The sequence below is a fragment of the Protobothrops mucrosquamatus genome, unplaced genomic scaffold (genome assembly GCF_001527695.2).
Source record: "Protobothrops mucrosquamatus isolate PMUCROS unplaced genomic scaffold, P.Mucros_1.0 scaffold_177, whole genome shotgun sequence".
NCBI lineage: Eukaryota > Metazoa > Chordata > Lepidosauria > Squamata > Viperidae > Protobothrops > Protobothrops mucrosquamatus.
The window spans coordinates 2,020,140-2,046,613 of NW_015386253.1; the positions used below are offsets into that span (position 1 = coordinate 2,020,140).

Consider the following 26,474-nt stretch of genomic DNA (forward strand, 5'->3'; position numbering starts at 1 on the left):
ACAGGTACTCCTTGACTTATGACAGAAGTTATGACAGATCTCCCAAGAGCTACTTACAATTCCATTTTGAAGTTATAAACATCACAGCACTCCTGTTGCTGTTCATCCTTACAACTGACCATAGGGACACTGCAGCAGCCTCCCATGCCACTTCCCCTTCCTCTGCACTGCCAGATCCCTGCCCTGGACCTGCTTTTCCCTCCCATCAAGTTCCTGCAGGACTTCGGCCCTTCCTCATCCCATCACCCATTGCATAGTAATCTTTGGAAGATCTCTGGAACTCTGTATCTCATGTTGAGGAAGGAGGATAGGTCATTCTGTATCTCAGTATCCCTGGGCTATACAGCTGAGTCTCAGAAGCAGCATTTTCTGAGTGACCACAAGGAATTGTGGCAGCACTGAAATGGTAGATGTTTCCAGTAAGCAGCCCAGAGACAGAGTGGTCTATTTGGATTCCCTAATTCAGTCTGCATAGTGCTGCGGGGTTTCCACGGTGCTGCATAGACTGCATTAGGAAAGCAGAATGAACCACTTTGTGTCTGGGCATGAGACTACATCCCAGAGATGGCTGCCTTTTTAGACCTGACACAGTTCCATAAGTCCGGAACCCTGGAGTTCTTTAAAAGGTAAGTGCACAATGGGTGTGAGACCCAGTGGAGTGAGAAGCAGCCCCAGGCCTGTGGAGACTTGGGGGGGAGGGGAGAAAGACTTGCAGGGACCTGGCCCATGGGGACCCTGAGGGGAGGGAAGCAGAGCACAGGGTGTCTCAGGTTGGGGGAGACCTTGGGAGACCCATGGCAGGGGATCTATCCCTGCACTAGGGCCCCTTTGGCCTTGCCCACCCTGAGGCACCTGATGCTCCACTTAACAATCCCCACAGTTGTTAAATCATTGATTAAATAATTTTAATGCATAGGGAGTGCAGGAATGCGGAGTTATTAAGTGAGGCAATCTTGCTTAACATCAATACTTGTGATCATAATGGTTGTAGGTCAAGGATTACCTGTATTTCACTTAACTAAAAATCAAAGTAAATTTAAGGAAACAACAGTTGAGCAATTTTTAGAAGTCTAGTTTCTTTTAAGATTTGGCATTTTAATTATTTTACTGGATTTATTTAACTCGAACTGGGAATTTTTAGTTTGAGTAAAATGTTAAAGGAATATGGATAGAAACCAAAATAAAATTGCTCTAAAGAAGGTAAACAGGCACTATAATAGAAATAGCACTTAGACCAGTGGTTCTCAACCTGTGGGTCGGGACCCCTTTGGGAGTCGAACGACCTTTTCACAGGGGTCACCTAAGACCATCGGAAAACACATATTTCCGATGGTCTTAGGAACCGAGACACCGCTCCTCTATCTCCTTGCCCTCTTCTTCCTCCTCCCCTTCTTCCTCCTGCTGCCCCCCAGGTGGCTCGGGTGGGCGCCGGGACAAGAGGGGTGGCTGGGGGGAGCAGCCAGGCTGGCGGAGGGGCTGGCAGGGGTTCCGCGGCACCAGCCCCCACCGTGGCTCCATTGGATGGGTGGAGTCCTGGCTGGGGCGGCGACGGCGGTTTCCTTGCCCTCCTCCTCTCCCTCCTGGTGCCCCCCGGGCGGCTCGGGCGTGCGCTGGGACAAAAGGGGTGCCTGGGGGGAGCAGCTGGGCTGGCAGAGGGGCTGGTAGGGGCCGCGTGGCACCAGCCCCCACTGCGGCTCCATCAATGGGCAGAGGGCGAGGCCAGGCAGCGCAGAGTCCCGTATGGGGCGGCTGCTTCCTCGCCCTCCTCTCCTTCCTCCTGCTGCCCCCCAGGCAGCTCTGGCAGGCACTGTCCCCACCACGGCTCCATCGATGGGTGGAGGGCGAGGCTGGGCAGCGCGGAGTCCCAGTGGGGGGGCGGCCAGGCCGGGGGCGGCAGGGACCCCCGACGATGCAGCCGTAAGAGAGAGAGAGAGAAAGAGAGAGAGGAAAGAGAGAGAAACAGAGGAAAAGAGAGAGGAAAGAGAGAGAGAAAGAGAGAGAAGAAAGAGAGAGAAAGAAAGAGGGAGGAAACAGAGAAAGAGAGAGAGTAAGAGAGAGTGGAAAAAAAGAAAGAGAGGAAAGAAAAAAGAGGAAAGAGAGGGAGAGGAAAGAGAAAAAAGAGGAAAGAGAGAGGGAGAGGAAAGAGAGAGAGGAAAGAGGGAAGGGAGAAAGGAAAGAGAAGAAAGAGAGAGAGAGGAAAGAGGGAGGGGAGAGAGGAAAGAGAAAGGAAAGAGAAGAAAGAGAGAGACAGAGAGAGACCGTTTTGACATCTAAAATGAAGATAACACTGCATATTTATTTATTTATTTATTTATTTATTAAATTTATATCCCGCCCTTCTCCTTGCGGACTCAGGGCGGCTGACAATCGATTAAAAATACACCAAAACAATTACAGAATTAAAATTAATTAAAAAGAAATATTTAAATATAGTCGAATTAAAATATGATTAAAACCCCTCTAAAAATTGCCCTAGGCCAGTCCCGCTTGTNGACCCACCCTGTGGGAGCGTACAGGCCGATGGGAGGTAATCTGTGGCAGAAGGCGGTCTCGAAGGTATCCCGGTCCGCTGCCATGGAGCACCTTAAAGATGATAGTCAGCACCTTGAAGCGCACCCGGAAGGCCACCGGCAGCCAATGCAGCTCGCGCAGCAGCGGTGTTACATGGGAGCGACGAGTCCCTCCCAACACTGCCCGCGCGGCCGCATTTTGGACTAGCTGGAGCCTCCGGGTGCTCCTCAAGGGAAGCCCCATGTAGAGAGCATTACAGTAGTCCAGGCGGGAGGTGACCAGAGCATGAGTGACTGTTTACCTTTATTTTATATATACACACACACAGATACATACATACATACATACATACATACATACATTAAAGGTAAAAAAAGGATATATGCAGTGTTATTTTCATTTTAGATATCACAAGGGTTTTGCGGCTCCCAGTGTTTTGTTTTCGGTGGGAAACGTGCCCAAGTGGCTCTTTGAGTGTTTTGGGTTGCCTACCCCTGTCCTAAGGGAGGCTGCGCTGCTTCGCGGCCCTTTTCGCGGAGGAGGCTGAAGTGAGCTCTGCCGGCGCTGTCGCCCTCTTGGCGCTCTCTCTCTCTCTCCCTCTCCCTCTCTCCCTCTCCCCGCCTGGGCGCTTCTCCAACCAGGCTGGGTGGAGCCAGCGGAACGGCCTTCCCTGGCCAGCTGGATGGGGGGTTGGGGGTCACCACAACATGAGGAACTGTATTAAAGGGTCACGGCATTAGGAAGGTTGAGAACCACTGACTTAGACTTATATACAGCTTCACAGTGCTTTACAGCCCTCTATAAGCAGTTTATTACCCCAACAATCTGGGTCCTTATTTTACTGACCTTGGAAGGATGAGTCAACCTTGAGCTGGTGAGAATCAAACTGCTAAACTGCTGGCAGCTGGCAGTCAGCAGAAGTAACCTGCAGTACTGCATTCTAACCACTGTGCCACCAGGGCTCTAATAATCCAAAGTTATCACTAATGAATTGGTTTCTTTAGACAGAAAACAAAAACCCAGTGACTGAAATTAGCTAACAATCCAGCTGTGCCATTCAGAGCAGTTTCAGATTCATCCCCTAGTAGTTTTCAGGTTTATCCCCTAACACATTCCTGTAATTTGAACTGGATTACCAATATCTAAACACTGTGATTAGAAGGAACCTCTGGCTGGTGAAGTATGTTCCTTTAGCAGCAACACATGATTTGTATTCACTTTATTTCAGGATTTTTTTTCTTTTTTAATATTTTTATTGTGAAAATAATAGAATACAAAAGAAAATAAAAAAAGGAAACAAAGAAAAACCACTAAGCACAGGTTTTTTTAAAAAAAAGGCGTAGAGGACATTCTAATAATACAATTTCTCCATTCCCAAAGTTTAACCATACTTTAAACTTGATGTATTACATTGAACTTAGCCATTGTTTTCTGTTTAAATCCAAGAAGCTATATTCTTAATGTCTAAATCAGTCTTGCTGTGTGAGGTGTTTTATATAAGGGAGCCTCTCCTACTTAAATTTGTTTAGACTTCTATTAATGGATATACAAATTGTCCTCATTTAGCAACTACCTTGGACAGTAACGATTTGCAGTTAACAACAATGATAAAAATGTAATGTGCAATTAGTGCCTATATATATGACCTTTGCAAGATTTGTATCTCAGTCATGTGTTTGCCATTATTATCAATTAGTAGGCATTCACCTCTGCCCCCCCACCCCATCTCACAGAGTAGAGACATCGCCTACACAAGCTATATCTTCCTATGCTGCTTTTCTCTGTAGTGCATGCTAACCACAATCTCAGCTCTATGTTGTTATTTGGTTATTAGATTCAGAGGCTGACGCTACTTGAAACTGACAACATAATCAATTTCACGGGAGCACTTTTACTACTGCAGTTGGCAGTTACAGCTGGGAGTATGTTAGAGAAAAACCTAATGCTAGGGTTTTTTCTTTCAGTGTGTGTTCCCCATTCTGTGCTTGCTTCCTTTCTTGTAATCCTTTTCTCTCTAGTGAATGTAAATACAAACATTAATTCCCTTCTCGGTTCTCGGCTGCAGAGGCCTTTCTGGAAGGCTTCTGATGGTGAAATGGAGGCTGGGAGAGTGCTGCATGCTTCAACCTGGAGCTCCATTCTCAGCTGCAGAGGCATTTCCTTAAGGTCTCTGATGGCGAAATCGAGACTGAGGGCGACGCGCATGAGCGGTGGCAAGCAGCTACAGAAGTGGGCCGGCGAGGTGAAGCAGATGTTAATTCATGGGAGGCCGACCCTTGCCCTAGCTTGATTTTTAGGCGTGCACCTCGCCCCAAAACTAGGGCTTATTTTGGGGGCAGGGCTTATATTAGGCCTACTCCCCAAAATGAAACTAGGGATTATTTTTGGGGTAGGTCTTATTTTCAGTGAAACACAGTACTATTCTGATACTCATAAGAAAAACAATATTCATCCTAACATATAGCATATTTATTTCCCAGATTTACTTGTTGCATTAGTCTTATAAAATGATCTTCTGTTGTTTCTGCTTAAATGCCTTTTTTTCAAAGCTGAATAAGTTTATATTATATCTAAACACTAAATGAATCCTCAGTAATTATTCATGTATTCCATCTCACACCACCAGATGTTCTTGAAAATATAGGTTTTGTTGTGCCTACTTGATAATTATCCTTGTAACTTTCATACTGTTTAGATTGTTAATTAACTTTTCTGCCTTATAAATAACGAGTAATTTTGTGAGCAAATGGGTATTTGTTGACAATCAATAAATGTTAAAGAGCACGGATTAATGAAATGAAAGAAATAAAAATAGGTATATTGTACATTTATAAAACTAAGGGGAAGAATAAGCATATGTATAGGAGGAATTTAAATCCAGATGTCACCATCTGTTAGGAACTGGTCCAAATATGAGACCTTTCACTATCAACCTCCTCTCTGCCAGATGAGGGTAAGGACAAAGTAATCCCAAGCACTATCCATTTTTATCAACATTGCCTGCCTATAGAACTATTTAAAGAGAGCTAACTTTGTGCTATTGAATTCCTTTCTCATTGGGAAGGGCAAAATATGGTCAAAGCTTGTAGTAGCTTGACTTTAAGCTATTTGAAGTTGGGAGTGCCTTCAAGTAAAAGCTCCATGCAAACATGCTACAACTGACATTTAACCTGCTTCTTTTGGGGATAGCAGGTAGCTGTTTAAATCCTCAGATATACAACTTCCCAGGTATTTCTGAGAGATTTGAGGATGGGGTGGGAAAGTATAAGACTTCAAAATGGGTCTTCATTTATAGCCCTCTGGGCCAGATGCTTTAAACATTAATATGTGTCAATAAGAATATGTGTAACTATGGATTCATTATGAATCTTTGATTATATATTCAACTAAAAAGATCAGAGAGATGCTTGCTTTATGTTTTAATCAATGTTAAGTGCATATTCAAAATTGAGAACATGGAGCAGGCACTGAGGTCAAATATCAATCAGAGGTACATTGAAAATGATCCTTTAAAGCAGAGCAGAGCTTGCCAAATTATATGCATAAATGACTTTGAACTCCTAAAAAGATATATCTTCCATAAATCAGAAAGAAAAATTAAGTTTAGCGTTTGAAATGTAAGCTCTCCTAGGTAGGCTTTTATTATTTACTTTTTTCTCTGAGGTGGGTATCAACTTGTTATAACACATATCTGTTAAGATCTGAAGATTACAAAACCTTCTTAATCTGTACATGTCTATAGGGGTACATGCCAAAGGACACCTGGAATATTCCAGCTTTTATCCTATTTCATTCTGGTTTAAAAAGCTCATCATCCCTGTTCAGGCCTGTTTGTACAAGCCAGCAATTGACAACACCAGCTGAACTTGTTTAATTTGCTTTGCTCTTGAAAACACACTGTATTTATACTGTCTTTCTATTCAAGATGTTTTATAAGTTTTCCAGAAGGTGAAAAAGTTAAGCCAGTAATAAGTACTAAGCATGCCTATGAAGTCATACTTATTAATATTAAACACAGTCTGGCTCTGACAACCAGGTCTACAAAGTTAGCTAGGGCAAAAGGTTTTGGACAGACTCTGAAACATGTATCTTTATGTTTATCTTTATCATCTTTGAATGATCCACAAGTTTAGGTCACCTGAGTATCTTACCAGGTAACTTTGGCCCAACATACATGTAAGTCCTTGACTTACAATCATTCATTTAAGCAAATGTTTGAAGTTACAACAGCATTGAAAAAGTGATTTATGATTTATGATTACAAGTGTTACAGAATTGTCACAGTCTTATGGTCATAATTCAGGTGCTTAACAACCGTTATGTACAATGGTTGCAACATCCCAGGGTCATGTGTTCACCATTTGCAACTACCCCAGCTGGCTTCCAACAAACAAAGTCAATGGGGGAAAACAGATTTGCTTAATTATATCACACAATTCATTTAACAACTATAGTGATTTGCTTAACACCCATTGCAAAAAAAGTTGTAATATTGGGTATGATTCATTTAACAACCACCTTGCTTAGCAATGGAAGTTCTGGTCCCAATTGTAACCATAGGTTGAAGATTACCTGTACCTCATTAGATGATGGTTCTGAAAAAAATAGGAGAGATTGCATGTATGAACTTGAAGTTGAAATCCTCAGTTCAAAGCAGGATAAAAATCAGATAAAGAATAGGAAAAGGAAATAATATTACAGGTTACGAAATACTGTTGTAAGAATTGATTTTTGATATTATAATCTTTGTTCTTATGGTAGTTTAGTGCTGACATGAGATGAGTTACATGTTCTAAAAATTGGAAAACTTGGAGAGATTACGAATTTAAATGGGTTGAATAAAAATTTCAGGATTTGTTTGTGGTAGGATAAATTGAGTGTAATCATAAGTACTATAATATTAAAATATTGAAGAATTTGCTGATTGTGCTGAATTCTATATATTACCTTTGAGAAATAGTAAGGAAGATATAGTGAACCTCCCCTCCCCCGTCCCAAGATTTGGATACTAAAGAGTTGAAAATATTTTGTTGATAGAGAGAGTGGGCAGAGACCATCAGAACTCAGAAAAATCAAACTCTAAAGAACCAATCAGAGTAGTAAATTTCCATTCTCAGATGGACTTCAAAAAGAAGGTAGATAAACTCCATTTTGCTTTTGTTCTTTTGCTTTTCATCTCAATGAGAGAAGGCATTTTGATTAGTCTGGCTCCCACTAAGGAAAGTGATAGTACAGCCCATATGGAAAAATCAGGAGAAAACAGCCATTTACAGAAATGTGAAGCTAAAAGAATACTTTTATTGATTCTATGGATTGAGTTGAGTTGTTTCTTTGTTACTTTAGCCACAACTTGTTCTACATATATTTTGTGGATGTGTATTCCACCAGGCATAATGTGTGTTATCATCTACATTAAGGGCCATGAGAATCATAATAGCATTGTTTTTTTCCTCAACTCTAAACTAATTCCTTTATCTTAATCTATATAATAAATATGTTTCTTTAGTGAATCAGATCACTTATTCTGAGAGGTCTTTAACTTCAGTAGACATTTTACCTAGCTAAGTTATTAAGAAAAATAAGTCATTTTTTTTCATCTTTACTACTTGTTATTTAAAATTAATCCAAAGAAACTGTGGTGATGGTATAGAGTGGATGGTAGCATTATTCTGAACAAACTTTCCCCAGGCATGTAATGGGTGCAGGAAGATTGTGAGTGAAGGCTCTAGGGACCCATTGAAAAGATCCAGGGACTCATTCCATCGTTTCTCCAGATGTATGTTCAATTGCAAGCAGACCCTTGTTGATAGAAGAAAATATTGTAGGTTAGGGTTGAATTGTGAGGCCACTAGTCTATAAAATGAAAGCAACCCCCTTTTTCTTTTAGCACTAATGATGTTGCCTTGTTTAATAATGAAACATCTGCAAGAAAACAAACTCAGAGAGCATCAAGGTTTCCACACACATTATCTGTCCGTGGTGTCTAGAGGAGGGATAGAATAGAATGTAGTGGAGGATAGTAATTTGAACACTTAAAGACAGACATCCATGCATGAGGATGGCAATATTCTCTTTATCAATTGGGAAATTTCTTTGAATTGGGTATTTCTCTCTTTAAAATCAGATCCTTAAATTGTTTTCCCTTTCTCTTACTTTCAAGCAAGGGAAACGAGTTGTAAACAAAGGTCTTCAGCCAGATCTATATTTTTTCTTCCCTTTTCTCCTTTAGCTCTAATTCACAAAGGACAGTTAAGGTAACGCTAAAGTAGAAAAGAAAGTACATGTTACTAATAGAAGACAAATTATACAAAATGTCAACCTTGAGAGTAGGGCAAAGAGATCAATGTGAAGACCTGGAGAAAATGTGAAATTAATTCCAGTAGCAATTGCTTGAGGGTGTGGAGACCACTAAACAAGATATAGATTTTACGGCAAAAGCTAGACACAGAGACAGAGGCAAAATGGGCTCCAGAGGCAAAGCAATAATCTGCCACTGGAGAGGCCAAATTAAGACCAGCCCTCAAAAAGGATAGTATGTTAAGCAGGAATGGATAGAGACGGAAACTGCTTCATTGTGGACTTCTCCCAGCTCAGTCCTCCAAAGAACCATACATAGATTATCTGAAGACACACCTGAGCAGGGAAGTTCTTCAATGGCCAGAGTCATTGAGGTGAACAACGTGGGCAATAATAACCTGTTTTGAAAGTCTTGAGAATCAGGATTGGCCCTTTCCTCAAAAATTGCTCAGAGGACGTTTTGCATCCTCAACAAGTATTCCAGCAGCATTTGTCCATTAGGTAAAGCAAACTAGAATAGTCTGACAGCAAAAAATGAAGCAAAGACAGAGAAGGATGTAAGCAATCTGATTTTTGTTAGCAATTCAATTCTACCCTACCATTTTCAGGACTAGCTGCTTTCCCTGTACTAAAAATGGTCTGCTACAATGAGGAAAAAAATTATTTGATCCTCTGCTGATTTTGTACGTTTGCCCACTGACAAAGAAATGATCAGTCTATAATTGTAATGGCAGGTTTATTTTAACAGAGACAGAGACAGAATAACAACAACAAAATCCTGAAAAATGCATTTCAAGAAAGTTATAAATTGATTTGCATTTTAATGAATGAAATAAGTATTTGATCCCCTATCAATCAGCAAGATTTCTGGCTCCCAGGTGTCTTTTATACAGGTAATGAGCTGAGATTAGGAGCACTCTCTTTTTTTATATATATAAAATTTTTATTAATTTGCTAGTTTTACAATCATAAATACTTAATAAACAATGTGTTGTCTGGGTCCATTAGTAATTCAGTGGTACATATTAACTTCTTCAATCTAAGTCTAATATTACACCATCCAATGCTTTCTCTCTTCTTCCAGTATTACACATTTCCCCACACTAGGCAAATACAATTCTTACTGTTGTTAATACATATACAATTGAATATAAACATCTTTGTTACATTTCCCTAATAATATCAATAATGTCAGTTTAAAATATCTTTTCTAATCAAAATATATCTTAATTGCATTTGCACTTAATATCCATTTGTTCAATTAATATTCTGTTTTTTCCGCTTTTTTTTTTAATTTCCCATCAGTGTTCAAAATGTCTCTATTGCTTATAATTTCTCATAATAAGTTATATTTGGGTAACCAAAAGCTTCCGTTATTCAAACCCTCTTAGCATTTTCATATTTCCCTTTTCATACCAAAATATAATATTCTAATTACAAATCCTATCTTTCTAGTTATAATAATACTTCTATTTCTAACAATTATCTATTCTCAGCCAAGTTCAAACATCTCATTAATAGTATAATATCCCATCTAATGGGTCAAAATCTCTATTTTCTTCAGTCTTATTCTAGCTTTCTTCCTTTGCCAACTGACTTTCCAAGTCAATGCATTTGAATCATCAAGTAATTCTTCCTCTATTTTTGTGTGTATTGTTTGGAATAAGAAAGACAATTTGATTAAAGTATCACCCATTAATATTCATTAAACAGCCTCCCTCCTTCTCTAATTTCACACAATTATCCTAATAGCTCTATCTTCCATTCAATCAGCTCTTCTTTCTTATCCTCAAGTGTGTTCTGAGATCTTGACAGGTAAGGTATTTTTTCCATTTCCGAAATTATCACTACGTCTTCTAATTCTTTGTTTGTCTGAGTCTGTCTGTTAGTTCCTTTCTTTAGGTCCTCCGTCTTTGGATCTGCTTCCTCTGATTTTTCTTCTATTTTCTGGGAGCTAGTTCCTTCTTTGTAGTCATTTTCTGAGTTTGTAGATTTAAATTAAAAAATTGTTCTTTTATCTCCTTTGTGTTATTTTTAGTCTCATCATGAGCCAAGGTAATTGTCTCTTGTGTTGATTTTAACATAGAAAGAATTTATTTCTGAAATTCATCAACATTTTCTTGTTGGTATGTCAAGCTGGGAACTTTGGGGACAGGTGTTAGGGATGAATTTTTATCATATGAAGTGAAGTATTGAATATCCATTTTGTTTTTGTATGTAGTCTTTATAGTCCAATCTATGTAGGGATTTAAAAAGTTTCAGCCAATTGTCACTGAACTCCAAATTATCCAGCCCGGCCTATCAGTCTGTCCTCAAGTCTCCCCTCAGCAAATTATAAGTAAAGTTCAAATTTTTCTGTCCAATGAAAAAACATATCCTTTCTGTCCAGATAAAAAAGAGCAATTAAAAATTGTTCATCAATCAAAGGTTTATAGTCCAAAGTATTCCATCATCTCAATCAATAATGCATGTTTCTTCTATAGGGAAATAGCTCCATGACACAGCTCTAAAAGTCAATTAGTATTTATATTCATAGTCCAGGCAGGCCAGTTTCGAAATAGTTTATTGTCTCTGCCACACAAAAAAGCAGCTCAAGAGGTTTTTTGCTTCCCCCCCCCCTTTTCCCAGCTGCAGTTTTCAAAAGTGAAAGTTTCTAAAAACAACAAGAGTCTTATCTGAGTCTGGAGTTCCAGCCAAGTTTCCTTTAGGCATAATAAATTGTAGTGCTGTAGTTCGCCATTAGATGTTGTTGATGCTGTCTTCCAGCTTTTTACATCCAAGCTTATATTACAGGCTTTTTAAGTCTCTTTAAAAAAAACACTTTTAGTTCCCATATTTCAAAGTTATATATGTGTATTGATTCCAAATTAATCTTGTAATTTTCTCTGTTTTCCCCACAAGCAATTAATTTGCCACTTTTATTTTCCTGAGGGAATGGGGTGGAAATTCCCCTTCCCTCTTTCTGATCGGGGAGGATCTTTGCTTTGGGTGGTTTTTTCTCAGGAAAAAGTCTTAAAGTCATAAAGAAAGGATAAGGTCTCACCGAGTTCCATCTACGTGTCAACGCTGCTAACATTGGATGTTCTTGCTTTGACAACAAATGGAAATGCAGGCATTTTACTCTTGCTTTTAGAGTTACTTGATGCTGCGAGGGGGAATGTGGATGAGAGTCCAGTTAGTCATAACAATAATAACTCAGCTGTGGGAATCCAAGGTTATTGTGCCCAGAGTTGATAAAGATTTGGAGAGCTGGGGAGAAAGCCTGTGCTTCAAGCTAATTGGGGAATGTGGTTTATGACTGTTAATTGGAGGAGGGAATTGTGCTTTGCTATTTTGTGCCCAGGGAGGGGAATTCAGTTTTTGGTTTTAACTATATAGTGCCGATACTTTGTTTCTCAAATAAAAGATTCTTTAAGGTAAACAATGCCTCGAAGTTCTTTTGAAGAGTTTTGTCTGTCGTCATGACACCACGTTGCTCAAAAGTTGCTGGTTAATGTTTATTTTCTTCAGCTTCTGACTGGCCACACGAATGTAGGCAGTCTTTCCCCCGCTGGTTTAAAGGGCTTTCTCGGATCAAATGGAAGGGTCGCTGCCCTCCCACGATCAACGAGGGTCCTCCTTCTCCGTCGCCTCTTCGGGGCAACTTTCAACCCTTTTTGGGGTCCCCAGCGGGGCGAAATTGAACCCTGTCTTCCTGTGCCCGTCATGCTATAACGTCAAACCAGAAGTCAGGAGCACTCTCTTAAAGGGAGCACTCCTAGTCTCAGCTTGTTACCTGTATAAAGAACACCTGTCCACAGAAGCAGTCAATCAGATTCCAAACTCTCCACCATGGCCAAGACCAAAGAGCTTCCAAGGATGTCAGGGACAAGATTGTAGACCTACACAAGACTGGAATGGGCTAAAAGACTATCGCCAAGCAGTTTGGTGAGAAGGTGACAAGAGTTGGTGTGATTATTCGCAAATGGAAGAAACACAAAATAACTGCCAGTCTCCCTCGATCTGGGGCTCCATGCAAGATATCACCTTGTGAAGTTTCAACAATCATGAAAACGGTGAGGAATCAGCCCAGAATTACACAGCAGGGTCTTGTCAATGATCTCAAGGCATCTGAGACCATAGTCACCAAGAAAACAATTGGTAACACACTACGCTGTGAAGGATTGAAATCTTGCAGCATCTGCAAGGTCCCTCTGCTCAAGAAAGCACATGTGCAGGCCCATCTGAAGTTTGCCAATGAACATCTGAATGATTCAGAGGAGAATTGGGGGAACGTATTGCGGTTAGATGAGACCAAAATTGAGCTCTTTGGCATCAACTCAACTTGCCGTGTTTGGAGGAGGAGAAATGCTGCCTATGACCCCAAGAACACCATCCCTACCGACAAACATGGAGGTGGAAACATTATGCTTTGGGGGTGTTTTTCTGCTAAGGGAACAGGACAACTTCACTGCATCAAAGGGACGATGGACGGGGCCATGTACTGTCAAATCTTGGGTGAGAATTCCTTCCCTCAGCTAGGGCATTAAAAATGGGTCATGGATGGGTATTCCAGCATGGCAATGACCCAAAACACATGGCCAACAAAGGAGTGGCTCAAGAAGAAGCACATTAAGGTCTTGGAGTGGCCTAGCCAGTCTCCAGACCTTAATCCCATAGAAAATCTGTGGAGGGAGCTGAAAATTCAAGCTGGCGAACATCAGCCTCGAAACCTTAATGACTTGGAGAGGATCTGCAAAAAGGAGTGGGACAAAATCCCTCCTGAGATGTGTGCAAACCTGGTGACCAACTACAAGAAACTTCTGACCACTGTGATTGCCAACAAGGGTTTTCCCATCAAGTACTACATCATGTTTTGCGAAAGGGTCAAATACTTATTTGCAAATAACGTTTGATAACTTTTTTGAAATGTGCTTTTCTGGATGTTTTTGTTGTTATTCTGTCTCATTGTTAAAATAAACCTATCATTAAAATCATAGACTGATCATTTGTTTATCAGTGGGCAAAAGTACAAAATCAGCAAGGGATTAAATAATTTTCCCCCTCACTGTATATAGAGAATATGCTATATCTCTAGTGGGAAGACGGAAGGATATGAGGCCTGTGGTGACCACTCAGTTTCACCTACTCAGTCTGGTTTATAATTAACTAGATATATGAATGGATAGCAGCTACAGACTGATCAAAAGCCTCTAATGATAAGATCATGGAAAGGCTATGAGAAATCTTCTCACTTTCATTAGTGTATGGGAAGATGCCTGGATGAGGTTAAATTTCTTTTTCAGGCCCTGCAGATAATAAATATCATCTTCACAGGCAATAATTAGTGGTCAATTCATCCAATAACACACAGAAATTAACAGTATGTCTTGACATTAGCAGGAATTCCAACATGAAGTTTATATCAGGAGCTATGGGCTAAGTAGATCTGTTGGTGTAGTTAAAAATTTAACAGAACTTTGTGAGATTATTAATGAATACTCTAACAACTGTGACTTAATGTTTTTATTTGCTTCAGGATAATACCACCTTCAAATCTTGGGTTCTCCCCATTTGATCTTGTGTATGGAAGGGAAATTCAAGCTCCTAGAAGTTAGTCTAACACAGTGAGAAAAAACTAAATTTCCTATCAAGTGAATTTCCTGATCTTTGTAGATTAACTCTAGATCTTTCAAGAGATCTGCTAGCTCCTAGGACCTTATGTCAGACCCAAAAGAAAGCAGAAGGACTGAAACGATGAACGATGAACACAACAGGAGATAGATATTGAAGCAGAATTCAAGTATTGGTTTTTAAGTCTTGTAAAATAAAATGCATGCTGAATGGGAAGAATCACACTACAGTGAACAGTTGAAATCTGTTAGGGCTTAATGGAATTCTGAGAGACAGTGCTTCAACATAGGTGTCCCTAGGAATATGCTAAAGCCACCAGTTCTGGAGCCTCTGAGAGGTGTAAAAGATTTGAACAGCATCTGGGAAGTTCCAAAGGTGCATTTTCAGGAGACAATTGGACTTTCTTGTTTTTCTTTGAAAACATTTCGCTTCTTATCCAAGAGGCTTCTTCAGCTCTGACTAGATGGTGGGGAATGGAAGGATTTATATTCTTTGCAGACAGCTGGTCATTTGCATTCTTTTAGAGAGTTGTTGGGGTCATTTGATTGTTTTCTGTGTCCTTAGGGTCACCTGACTAGTGCATCCTGGCTACAGGATGTTTTCTGTAGTCTGCAATGTTTTCTGGAAATCCGTACATACTCCCGCACCATTCAAAGGGTGTTCATCCCAAAGTGTATAGTTAAATATCTATGGAAATTCTCAGTCATCCAGGTCATCCAGAAAGCTCCACACACATTTGTACTACTCAATTGACCCTCAAGACACAGAAAATCTCCAAATGACCCCAAGAACTCTCTAAAAGAATGCAAATGACCAGCTGTATGCAAGGAATATAAATCCTTCCATTCCCCACTATCTGGTCAGAGGTGAAGAAGATTCTTGGATGAGAAGCAAAATGTCTTTAAAGAAAAACAAGAAAATCCAGTTGCCTCCTGAAAAAGCATTTTTGGGATCACCATGACCTGGATGACTGAGAATCTTCATAGACATTCAGTATCTGGTAAGGTATTCACTCCACAGCCCTCTTTAGTTTCATGTCAAAGCAGAGATCAAGGTTGAGCCAGATGTTATTTCCAATTTGCTGCTCAATTCACGGTTGTGTGTGTTGGTGGGGGTGGCAGAATTAATAATCCTTTTCATCACCCAGGCAACTGTTCACAACCAAGATAGTTAGATTCTCACTGAATAGTATTAATCAAATTTATTGCAAGAGATTACAGAGTCTTGGAAACTGAATATGTGTTCTTTAACTCTCATTTATCTCTGAAGTGAGGCATCCTTGATGCTTTTAATCCTTTTTCTAAATATCTCTTGATGAAGGAGCGATATTGCTCCTGGTTTTCCTAGTGGGAAGAAGGAACAGGTACTGCAATATTATTGTGTGGTACCATGCTTACCCAGGAAAAGCACACATTTAAGAAAGCATTGTCAGTGTGGCATATGCTCCTATGTTTATTTATTCCAGTTTCAAATCCAAAACATAGCACTACTGTATTCTGGTATGGGCAAGCTACAGACATAACATAACTTGATTTCAACAAAGGAGTTGAGAGAAAATTCTATGTTTCTCTTAAGTAACAGGTTTTAGTTAATTATAATCTGGGTGGCATGTCTATTAGATGGCTTGAAATCCATTATTTTGTGGGTGCCAAATGTTGGTTCATTATAAAACTGCAGTATAGTACCAGAAAAAGTACCACAGGGTTCAACCACTGATTAATTTTTCATGACACATATAATTAAAGATAGACTTTCAAATAGTACCCTTTCTTTGGATTGTTGCCCCTTCTGCTATTCTAGCTACTATCTTTAAATACTACTGAAGTCTTATTTCTTCTTTCTGTAAATGCTATGTATAATTTTTTTTCTACCCCTCACTTTATATTTTTAGTCACTGCTTTGTATCTCCTTTTTAATTCATTGAAATTTTACTTCTGTAATAATTGAGTTGTATGTGTTTTTGTTTGGGAATATACATATACATACATATATGTGTGCCTTCAAGCTAGTGTTGACTCCTGATTACTGCCTGAACAAGTCCCTATAGTTTTCTTAGCAAATTTTGAAGTGGTTTGCCATGGCCTCTTTTCTAGGGCTGAGAGAGAGTGGCTGGCCCAAGATTGCACAACTGACTTCATGCCTAAGACACGACTAAAAATCATAGTCTCCTGGTTTCTAGTGTAGTGCCTTAGTCACTGCAAAACTGGCTCTCTTGAAAATAATTAAGACCATCTAATATTCACATACTATTATTTACTTACTCTCTCTGCTGTGGAAATAACCCTAATTCACCTGGCCACTAGGACACCAGCTCTTTTTCTCTTTACTTTGGAATTTTGAATTCCCAGGAGACTGTTAGATCTGTCAGTTTGAAAACTTGCTCTTTCATGTGTGCATACGTTGAGGACAGAGTATGCACACAAACACACTGGAGAAGTCTCAAAGTGGGGAAAGTGATACAGCTATGGGAAGGAAGGCGGGAGATAAAAGAGGCTCTATCTGTCCAGCTACAATTCATAGGAGAAATTGTCTGCAGGAGGAAGAAAGGAATCCAGAGACCTAATGGCATGGAGAGATTCTCTGTTTTGTATTTCAATTCAGCTTGTCGAATCGCTCAACTAGATTGTTTCTTGAAGGTGAAGAAATTTCTCAACTTTCAGGAAGCTAGACTTCTAGAAGGCAGTATTTATGAAATGCTTTCATAGGACAATTGAACTCTTGGCAGAAGCAGTGTACAAAAGTAATAACACTGAAGGCTGAATAAGTAAATTAAAAAAATAATTGTTGAACCTCCAGCCTTACCCGTTTATCAGTGCAGGATTAGTGATTGGTTTTCCTGTGTGAGAAATTGTATGAAGGCAACAATGCTGCCTGGCCTTTTTGCTGAGGCATAAAAAGAGACAGGGCAGGAATGGCCATTCAAAAAGATTTAAGGTATTATGAAAAAGAATTCTTTATTATTAATATAATAGTTATTCTATTAATTATGGGAAAGCTATTCTGTGTTTTATCAGTTTCATAAATAGTCATTTTGAAATTTTTAATCACAAAGTAGATACTATTCTAAAATTTAATTTTATTTTTAATTAAAGGTATCAGTTGTAAAAAATTCCACAATAGGTATAAGTAAGATGAAGACCTTAAAATCTTTTTCAGTCAGACATTTTGATGATATTGCAAGGTTATGATGAAAATAAGATATATGTGAAATAAAATTCTTGATGAAGAAACACTTCAGTAAAAATGAATGCACTGCAGAAAATATAACAATGGCAGAGTTCCTTGCATAGACAGGATCTCCAGTCTATGGCAAGCACTCAAGTACTATATTTGTACATTGCAAAGATGCATAGAGTGCACTCTGATTTTATATGGAAACTGTTTTTGTGTTTATTTATTGTCATTTTTTCCTGTGGGCACAGTGGAACACGTTAAAAAAATGAAATTTAGTTGCTTCCTCTCAAAGTGTACACATACTGTACATAACACACATTTAAAACATACTATATACAACATATGTATAGAGCTGCACCCTTACATATAAGTAACATATAAATATTAATCACTGTCCATCTTGAATACATAACGGAAGGAGGAAATTTTAGAGTTTACAAGGTTAATACTGTATGGAACAAAGCTGTGACTGAATCTGGATGTTCTGCTTTGGATACCACGGGGCCTCCTCCCAGAAGGTAACAAGGAAAACAGGTCACGAAGAGGATGTGTAGTGTCCCAGACAATCTTGTGGACCCTGCTCAAGCAACGCTTATGTGCTATGTCCTGGATGGAAGGGAGGGAATTGCCAATGATCTTTTCAGCCATCCTCACCACTCTCTGCACCACCTTCCTATCTGAAGCATTGATACTTCTAAACCAGACTGTGGTTCTGTATGACAGGATGCTCTCTATCATCCTTCTGTAGAAAGTGGTAAGGATAGGGGAAGGAAGATGTGCTTTTCTCATGCAACACAGAAAATGCAGGCACTGCTGTGCCCGCTTCACCAGTGTCTCACTGTTGAGGGAACAAGCTAGCTTACTTGTTAACTGCACACCCAGGAATTTGATGCTGGTAACCATCTCAACAGGTAAATCATTAATGCACAGAGAGGTCTGGCTGTGCCTGCATTTTCTGAAATCGACAATGATCTCTTTGGTTTTTCCAGTATTTAAAACTAGGTTGTTTTTCTTACACCAGTTCACCAAACCCTCAAGCTCCTTGCAGTAAGCACCGTCATTGTCATCATGAATAAGGCCCACTACTGTTGTATCACCTGTGAACTTCACCATATTGTTGGTGGCAAACCTAGCACTACAGTCATGGGTCAACTTAGGATGCAGCACTGAGGAGAAACTGCTCAAAAAAATGGTGTTAGAAATACTTGTTCCAGCTCGCACATATTGGGGCCTGTTAGTAAGAAAATCAAGAATCCAGTTGCACAAAGGAGTGTTTAAGCCTAAAAGGCCCAGTTTGTCTACTACAGTGGTGGCGAACCTATGGCACGGGTGCCAGAGGCGGCACTCGGAGCCCTCTCTGTGGGCACACATGCTGTTGCTCCAGCCTTACCTCCCCCCGTGACACCCTCCTCTCCAGCAGCCCCTCTGAAGGAGATTCGCCCTCGAGTGTGACCCACATGGAGCAGCACAGCCAAGGACATGGCAGACAGGCAGCGTAGACAAGACTCTGCCCTCATACCCCATCATGCAGTTGATGTTGCAGGACGCGGGCAGAGGGTGTGGCCGCCATAGCGCTGCTGGGCTGCCTGGGTGATCTGCGGCGGGCCCTGGAGGCGGTGAGTGGTCCTGTGGGCAGGCGGAGCAGGGGATGGAGGGGCAGAGTGGGGGCGGAGCAGGGAGGTAGAGTGGGGATGGGGCCAGTTTTTGGGCACTCGGTCTCTAAAAGGTTCGCCATCACTGGTCTACTAGATGCTGCCGAACTGAAGTCGACGAACAACAAATGCACATGTATATTACTTTCCTCTAAGTGCTTGAAGCTCATATGGAGAACAGAAGAAATAGCATCCCCCATAGAGCAATTTGGTCGATAAGCAAACTGAAGCAGGTGAAATGTTGGCGGGAGGCTAAATACAATAATGTCCTTTATCAGCTTCTCAAAGCATTTCATAATGATGGATGTCAGTGCAACCAGACGGTAATCATTGAGGCCTGTAATTGTGGACTTTTTTGACACTGGCAAAATGATGGCTGTCTTAAAACACGATGGGACCACTGCCTGCTGCAATGAGAGGTTGAAAATATCTGTGAGAACAGAAGCCAGCTCCTCGGTACATTCCCTGAGGATAGTTATCTGGGCCTGCTGCTTTCCGAATGTTAACTGTCTGCAGTGTTTTCCGGACATAGGTGACATCAAAGCTAAGCACTTGCTTGTCAGGATGGGGCACAGCTTTCCTAGCAGGAGTGCTATTTGATGCCTCAAAACTTCCCAAAAATGTATTCAGCTCATTTAGAAAGTCTGTGTCATCCCTGTATCTCGATGGAGCCACCTTATAATCCATAATGGCTTGGATCCCTTCCCACATTCGCCTGGTGTTTGTTGGGTCCTGAAAAAAGTTCTGAATTTTCTGGCAATGGGCTTGCTTTGCACCTTTTATGGCACTTTTCAAATTAGCTCTGGCTGTTCTAAGTGCCAACATGTTGCTGGATTTAAAAGCCACATTTCATGTTTTCGGCATCTTGCAGACCTCATAAGTCAGCCCGGTTTTTCATTCGTCCTCACAACAATGCTTGGACACTGACATCCTCTGTGCACTTTTGGATATCTACAGACACTGTGGTGGCATACTCCTCAACGTTTATATGTTGGTTATCAGTTGCTGCTTCTTTAAACATGCCCCAATCCATGCACTCAAAACAGTCTTGTAATGCTTTTCTATAGCTCCCTCTGTCCAAACCCTCACCTGCTTTACTGTAGGTTTCACTCTGACTAATAAAGGTTTATATGCTGGAATAAGCAGCACTGAGAGAAGTACAGATTATTTCTTTGATTCAAACTGAAGAGAGAATTTCTGGAAACTCCATTTTGGTTCAGCTTATTCTTTTTCAGTTCACTGGGCAGTTTTTTAATGTTCACTGAAGTTTCATGTCTAGTTCATCAAGCTACATGTCTAATTTCTTAGTTAATATTCTGATGTTTTTCAGTGTCCTTTTATAAAAAACATTATGTAGGGGAAAATAATGTTGGAGTCATTATAACAATGTAGTGTGAACATTTTAGCATCAGCCTGTAACAGTGAAATCAGACAAGAATGCACAAGCTCTCTCTAGCCTTCAAAATTATTAATTATAAAAACATCTTAAAAGGAATAGGAAATATCATTTTCAATCTTCAGCAGTATAGGAGCAAAGCAGTATTTTGTACCAATCTGCAGAAAACTCCTCAGGTTTGGTTCACTGATATAAATATTTACTGTTTACTGTTTCTTGTACTATAAAGGCAGATTAGTCCTGAGTGATCTTTGGAATATAAATTTTATCTGAAAATGTCTTTAATGTCTTCGTTCAAGTCTCTCAAACCTAGTTAATAAAACTAGGTATATTTCTTAAAATGCTTTGGCGACTCAAAAGTATACAGTTTCCTAGACAATTCTTAAGTGTGAAATAATTCTGAAATATTGTTTCAGCCTAAAAACTAGTACTTTAATAGGTATTTCCTCTCATTTTTATTGATCTTGTTAACTCTTTTTCAATAAATACTTGATACCTTGTGTATAAGGACAATTAAACTTTATTTTATTGTACATAGAGGTGTTATAACATTCTGAGCATGGTTGATTCACATAGTTGATCAAAAGTGCTTTAATGTGATTTTACAAAATGTCACATATTAATTTATTTTTTTCCCAAAAAAATAATTGCACAAGCAATTATCTGTCCTCTAATATATGTCTTATAGGAATTTCAAGCAATCTCTATATTTTTAAATTATGTGTATAAAAAAACCTCAAAATCTTTTTCATTCACTTTCTGAAATTACGTTTTAAAAGCAAAACACTCAAATACCATCTTAAAATAATCCAGTTATTTTTTGTTTAAATGATTAATAATGATGCATGACACAATGAGATGTTTCTTTGGAACTATTTATAATTATCAAATCTGATCTACTAAAGAGTGAGAATTTAGGATCAAGTCTGATGATTGGAAAGCATAAATTACACTTTATAAAGGTATAGAAAAAATCACATGTACATTATAATAATGCAAAGTCAAAATACATAAGATTTATAACATCAGCTATTACTTATCCATTGCAGAGAAAACAGGTTTCAGCATATTACACCTTTCTTTTAATGACATTGAAAGATAACTGGGGCTATGTTTCTGAGAAGTGGGTTGTTCTGGGGTAGTCTAGCATTTTATATGCATTTTTAACAGCATAAATTTTAAATAACCTGTTAATAAAAGCTTCTATACGCAGACATTACTACTGTGGAGTTCATGTAAATTTTCCCAAGCTGAATAATTATTAAGGTTTTTTTTTCTCTGTCATTAGTAAAAAAAACACTGTATTTTAAAAGTTAATCTGCCATGGGATTTTTTGCTATTTTAATTGTTTTTTTGTATTCAGCTAATGAACTCTGAACTCTGAATAGATAAATCTGAATTTGTTCAGATTCAAATATACTGTGCATAAATTCACTTTATTCCATTGCTACATGAGCTTAGGTGTAAAAAATGCATTAATAATTCACATGTATTTTGTAAATGGAACATACCTATGCTATATTAACATTTTTTCCACAAATGCATTCTGTATCTCTTTCACCTTCTACTCCTGGCAGTGTACATAATACTTTTGCCCCCTATTTTCTCTACACCAAAGCTCTATGAAAGGAGTAGGACAGAAAGAGCGACTTGCCCCAAATCACCTAGTCCTAGTCCGATAGAGGAGAAGAACTCACAGTCTCTTGGTTTCTAATCCAGTATCTTAACCACTACAGAAATATTTCTACAAAGTATACATTTTTGCATACATTGCTTTAATACCAAGAATTCCATTATAAATTTGTAGAAGAATAGAATACATCTAACTGACAAATTGATAAAATACAAAATAGGTTGATTCATATTAAAATATAAACAACTTCCCACGCCTCTACTTTGAATTATTTGATTCCTGAATTAATCTTGCTCAGAAAGAATATAATCTAGTCTAGCATTTAAAAAATCCTTGTGGCCAAATATAACATACTATATAATTATATAAACTTGAGATGGAATGATTGCAGAGAATTTGGATTAAAACAGTAGTGGAACTACTGGGATGTAGAGAGATTATACAGTAGTGGAACTACTGGGATGTAGAGAGATTATACTGGTTAGAAATGAGTATTTTTCTAATTTTTTGGTAATTCTTCTTGTGATAACAGGTAACTTCAAATGAGAAACATTGTGAAAGCCTGAGGAATGATGGGGGAATTCTTGTGCAAATGCTAGAGAAGTTGGCCCAGGCATCCAGGTGAGTTCCCTTAGGTTTCTGGAATTTCTATCTTTGCACTCATTCCTCCCTTTCATCTCTCTATAGTTGACTTGTGTATAATTTTCTAATTTCCTAATCCACACTGCACTGCACTGTTCTATCACTGTTGCTCCTTCTGTTCTAAGTTCCTAGCTTTTCCCTCTCCACTTTCTCCATTTGGCATTCTTTCAGTATGATCCCTTCACATAGCATACCAGATTTCTATGGCACATTTTTTCTCCCAATGTATCATCTCACATTGTGTGCTTGTGCCTATTGGCAGCAAAATGGAGTAAATGAGTAAAAGTAATGGATAAAAATAGATTATTTCAAATACACAATAGAGGGAAGATGTATCCAGTGGCTGTTTATGAAAAATATTTGAAAGCATGGATCTCCACAACTGTCTCCAAAATCCTGGATAGCTGCTTTGTTAACACTGATGCAGGCTATTTCTACTCATAATAACTACCATTATTAGTCATTCCCTGCTTTTAGGAATACTGAACACCAGGGCTTTTCAACCTGTGGTACGCGTACCATCGGTGGTACTTTGGCACCTGGCAGGTGGTACACAACCATCCTAGAGAAGTGGTAGCGGGGGGGGGAGGAACGAGCTGAAGCGGCCACAGTGCTGCACAAACCTGAGGGAGAGACAGCTGGAGCTGCAGGGCTGTTGAGGCTCAGCAGAAGCTCCAGGATCAACGCTGGGCTCTAGCTGATCGGTGTTTTGGAAGCTGGAGGTGCCCTGAAGAGAAAAGGAGGAAAAGGGGGAGACAGGAGAGGATATAAAAAATTCCCAAATTTTCAATACTCCGCTACTGCGAGAACTTCTTTCTGGGTAAGTCTGCCATGAACTCAGGGCGCCAGATAGGAGGGGAGTATGCTTCAAGGGAATGAAAGTTCACCATTCCTTTCCAAATATGGTCTCAAGGTCAGTTGCTTGGGAACAGAGCACAGCTGCATTCCTCAGGAGACTGTTCTAAAAATTCTTTTAAATTTGATTGGACATGAGGGGACCAACTATGGGGGACCCCTTTCGGAGGGAAAAGTTACACTTGGGATTTTGGTGTGTGAATTTCAGTTCTGGCTTTGCAGTACTGTATTTCACTTGGTTTCTAGTAAACTCTGCCTTTCTCAACCCAGTGGTGTTAAGGATCGTTCTTAGAGGCTCAAGCCTAAGGCAGGTCCGACAAGGGAGAATTTCCTAGGAGATATTTTCTGTGTCCATAAAAGTTCCAGATATCCCTGCCATCTACCTTGTTCTCTATTGTTCTTTGTGCCTTGGATGCAAAGATTTTGAACTATTTGAATTAGTTCATGCCTCTGTGGAGATGACTGCAAGATCACTATGAAATGTAAATGATTATTTAGTTTGGAGAAACTATTATCATGGCACTGTTACAGGAAGTACTAGATATAAGTGCAGAGAAATTAAACCATTTAAAAAAGGATGGGCATGCTAGTTATGAACATGTATTTGGAATTGAACTTATTGAAATGTATCTTGAAAGAACATCACCCAAATCACTTGTATCACTATCACTCATTTTACCATGTGTGCCATTGTTTTTAGGGGCCTTGCATTTTAGGTTCAGATCATGTATATAGTGAATTTTGAAACATTGTGCAACATCCCCGATATCCTGTTGTGTTCCTTAAACTGCATGAAATGTTTTTTCAGCTGACTATATTGCATCATCCTTGTATCTGGTTAAAAAATTCAACTTTGAATTATTTGGGGGAACCTTTTATGAGATTACTTTATCAAGTTATCACAATGACATCTTTGGTGACTCTTCGGTCTTCTTGTAAGAAAATAGTTTCGTTGTGAAGTATCTCTACCAACCTTCTCACTCTTCGGAACATTTCCAAATACCTAATCTGACCAGGCAGACTCTAAACTCTTGGTTACATTTCTTTCCAAAGACTACATTATGCTTCAATACAAGCCACATATACATTTGAGGCTTGCTGTTTGCTCTGCCACTGTCTTCCCACAAAGCTTTCCTGTCAAAGCTTACCCTCCAAAATAGCAACTATAGCTTCTTCTCAGTATGATCTAAATGTAGCTGATGTCAGATGTGTAATGTAGAATAACAGACTGTTATTCTATTCACTTCAAATCAGTCACATTCTTTTTTTAAACTTTCATTGCCAATAACTGTATGATCTGATATTGAATTAATCATTCAAGATGATGGTATGTATAGAGATTTGGGATGATGATTCTAGGATGTTCCAGAGTTCAGCATAAAATTCAAAACATAAGCTCTTTGGTTTTAAGGAGGTTTCCATTATTGGGTTCCTACAAGTAATCTGAAATGTCACATAGTTCTTAGTTTTGGTTAACAGGTATTCTTACAATAGCAATGACTCTTTTTCAGAACATTTTGCCGATCAAGACTACTATGTAATTTTGTTTTGGTGCTGATCATATATAGTGGCCTTTAACTTAGATTCCTTCAAGCTCGTTTTTTGTGTGGAATGTTGTTTGGTGATTTACTCCTGTGTCATGACTTGCCAGATTTTTGCACTAATGTGGTTGCCATCTTCCACAAGGAAATTCCTAGATCTGATTAGATGCAAGCATAATATATTATATATCAATCTGTATATTACCAATTTTGGATTGAAACCAAGTAAAATTCTACTGTACTGAAAATGTGAATTAAATGGCAGCCATGGTTCCAGTATGCATATCAGCCAACTTAAAGGCAGATGTTGCTAAATTGACCTACAGTAGAGTATATGAACTTGATAGAGCAAAAGAACAGTATTTCTGATGTGAAACCAAGGGCCAAATGGCTCTCTATAAACAATGATTCTCAACAAATAAATGGCAAGATTAAGGAGGTAATGAAGGTATCTATATCCAGAATGAGGCGAAAATATAAAAAAATCGTTTTATAAATGGCTAAAATGAGGTCTGTATTTTTCAATAAATAATTCTCCATGTTTTTTATTTACAATAACCATTTCTCTTTCTCTCTCTCTCAGCATCCATCCTGATAAAGCTATTGCTTCCTTGGCTTCTGAAATCCTCAGGAAAATTGATTATTAGCAGCATGCATTCTGTTGTGCATCTATATTTCTTTTGGATTTTAAATAAAATTTATTTTGTTTCATTTATTTCTCATCTACATTTTGAAGATAAGGTGGTAGTGCTAACTGGAATTATGTAACATAGCCCACATGCTGCCTTTCATGTGTATGATTTGGATTTGTTATTCTAACTCCTTGGAAGGAACAAGAAACAAAGATAAAGTCAAGAAATTCCAGTAACAGACGGCTGGATTCTCCCTAGTCTAATAGGAAATTGTCACAATGCATCATGCAGACAACAGTCTATCTTTCTCTGCAATATTTACTGTTAGCTGAATGCATCCTGTATTTAAATCTTAGAATCAATATTTAAGATTTGAAACATAAATCATTACAATTTCAGTAACATCATGCTGAACAGTTGGGCACAAGTTAACTTTTTAAATGATGTTTAGGCTCAATGTTAGACTTTTTTCTCATGCAAGGCCTTTTGATTTCAATTTGATTTAAATTAAGTATTGGAGGTGTACCT

At 39.0% G+C, this 26,474-nt stretch overlaps 1 protein-coding gene across 1 annotated transcript in view; it reads left to right on the forward strand.

The window, feature by feature from the left end:
- Nucleotides 1-26,474, forward strand: part of ULK4 (unc-51 like kinase 4) — a 173,271-nt gene extending 146,797 nt beyond the window's left edge. Inside the window, exons 35-36 of the mRNA XM_015822838.1 lie at nucleotides 22,809-22,897; nucleotides 25,898-26,474. Coding sequence (XP_015678324.1) covers nucleotides 22,809-22,897; nucleotides 25,898-25,961 — 153 coding nt within the window. The 3' untranslated portion in view covers nucleotides 25,962-26,474. The remainder of the gene's footprint in view (nucleotides 1-22,808; nucleotides 22,898-25,897) is intronic.